At 57.8% G+C, this 651-nt stretch overlaps 1 protein-coding gene across 1 annotated transcript in view; it reads left to right on the top strand.

The window, feature by feature from the left end:
* Positions 1-651, top strand: part of EFL1 (elongation factor like GTPase 1) — a 56,722-nt gene that overhangs the window by 18,754 nt on the left and 37,317 nt on the right. Inside the window, exon 12 of the mRNA XM_006773570.2 lies at positions 95-246. Within this exon, the coding sequence (XP_006773633.1) occupies positions 95-246 (152 nt within the window). The remainder of the gene's footprint in view (positions 1-94; positions 247-651) is intronic.

Here is a 651-nt window from a genome sequence, read left to right as displayed (position 1 = left end):
CCACCGGTCCTGGCACATGATGCTGCTGTTTCCCTGCTCGTCCGTGTGAGAGACGCTGGTGCCGCCCCAAGCTAACGTGCGTGGCGTCCCGCAGGCCTCTCACTCAGGAGGAAATTGCGCAGCGGCGTGAGCAGGCGAGACAGAGGCACGCGGAGAGGATCGCGGCAGCTCAGGACCCGGCGCCCGCGGGGCCCACCGCCGACGGGAGCACCCCTGAAACGAGTCCGGAGGGAGAGGAGCCGAAAGGTACGGCTTTCCCAGTGGGCTTTGGTGCCACATGTATGTATATGTGTTTTTAATGTCAAATGTCTGTACTTGTTTCTTCAATATATTTTTACTAGAGCCCGAATGCACGAAATGTGTGCACAGGCAGGGTCTCTAGGCCTGGCCGGCGCTCAGGGCCAATCTGTGGGGCAACCAGTGGGATGATTGGGGGGCCCCACTAGCACCCGCCTTGGCCGGCCTGGGGCCTGTGGGCTGGGGGCAGCTCCTGCATTGAGCGTCTGCCCCCTGGTGGTCAGTGTGCATCATAGCGACGGGTCATTCCACCGTTTTGCCAGTTTGCATATTAGGCTTTTATTATATAGGATAGGATTGATTTCAGAGAGAGAGAGAGAGAGAGAGAGAGACATTAATTATGAGAGAGAATCA

This window comes from Myotis davidii, unplaced genomic scaffold (assembly GCF_000327345.1).
Source record: "Myotis davidii unplaced genomic scaffold, ASM32734v1 scaffold2707, whole genome shotgun sequence".
NCBI classification, from domain to species: Eukaryota; Metazoa; Chordata; class Mammalia; order Chiroptera; family Vespertilionidae; genus Myotis; species Myotis davidii.
The sequence above is the reverse complement of the archived record's forward strand: the minus strand, read 5'-3'. Positions and strand labels throughout refer to the sequence as shown.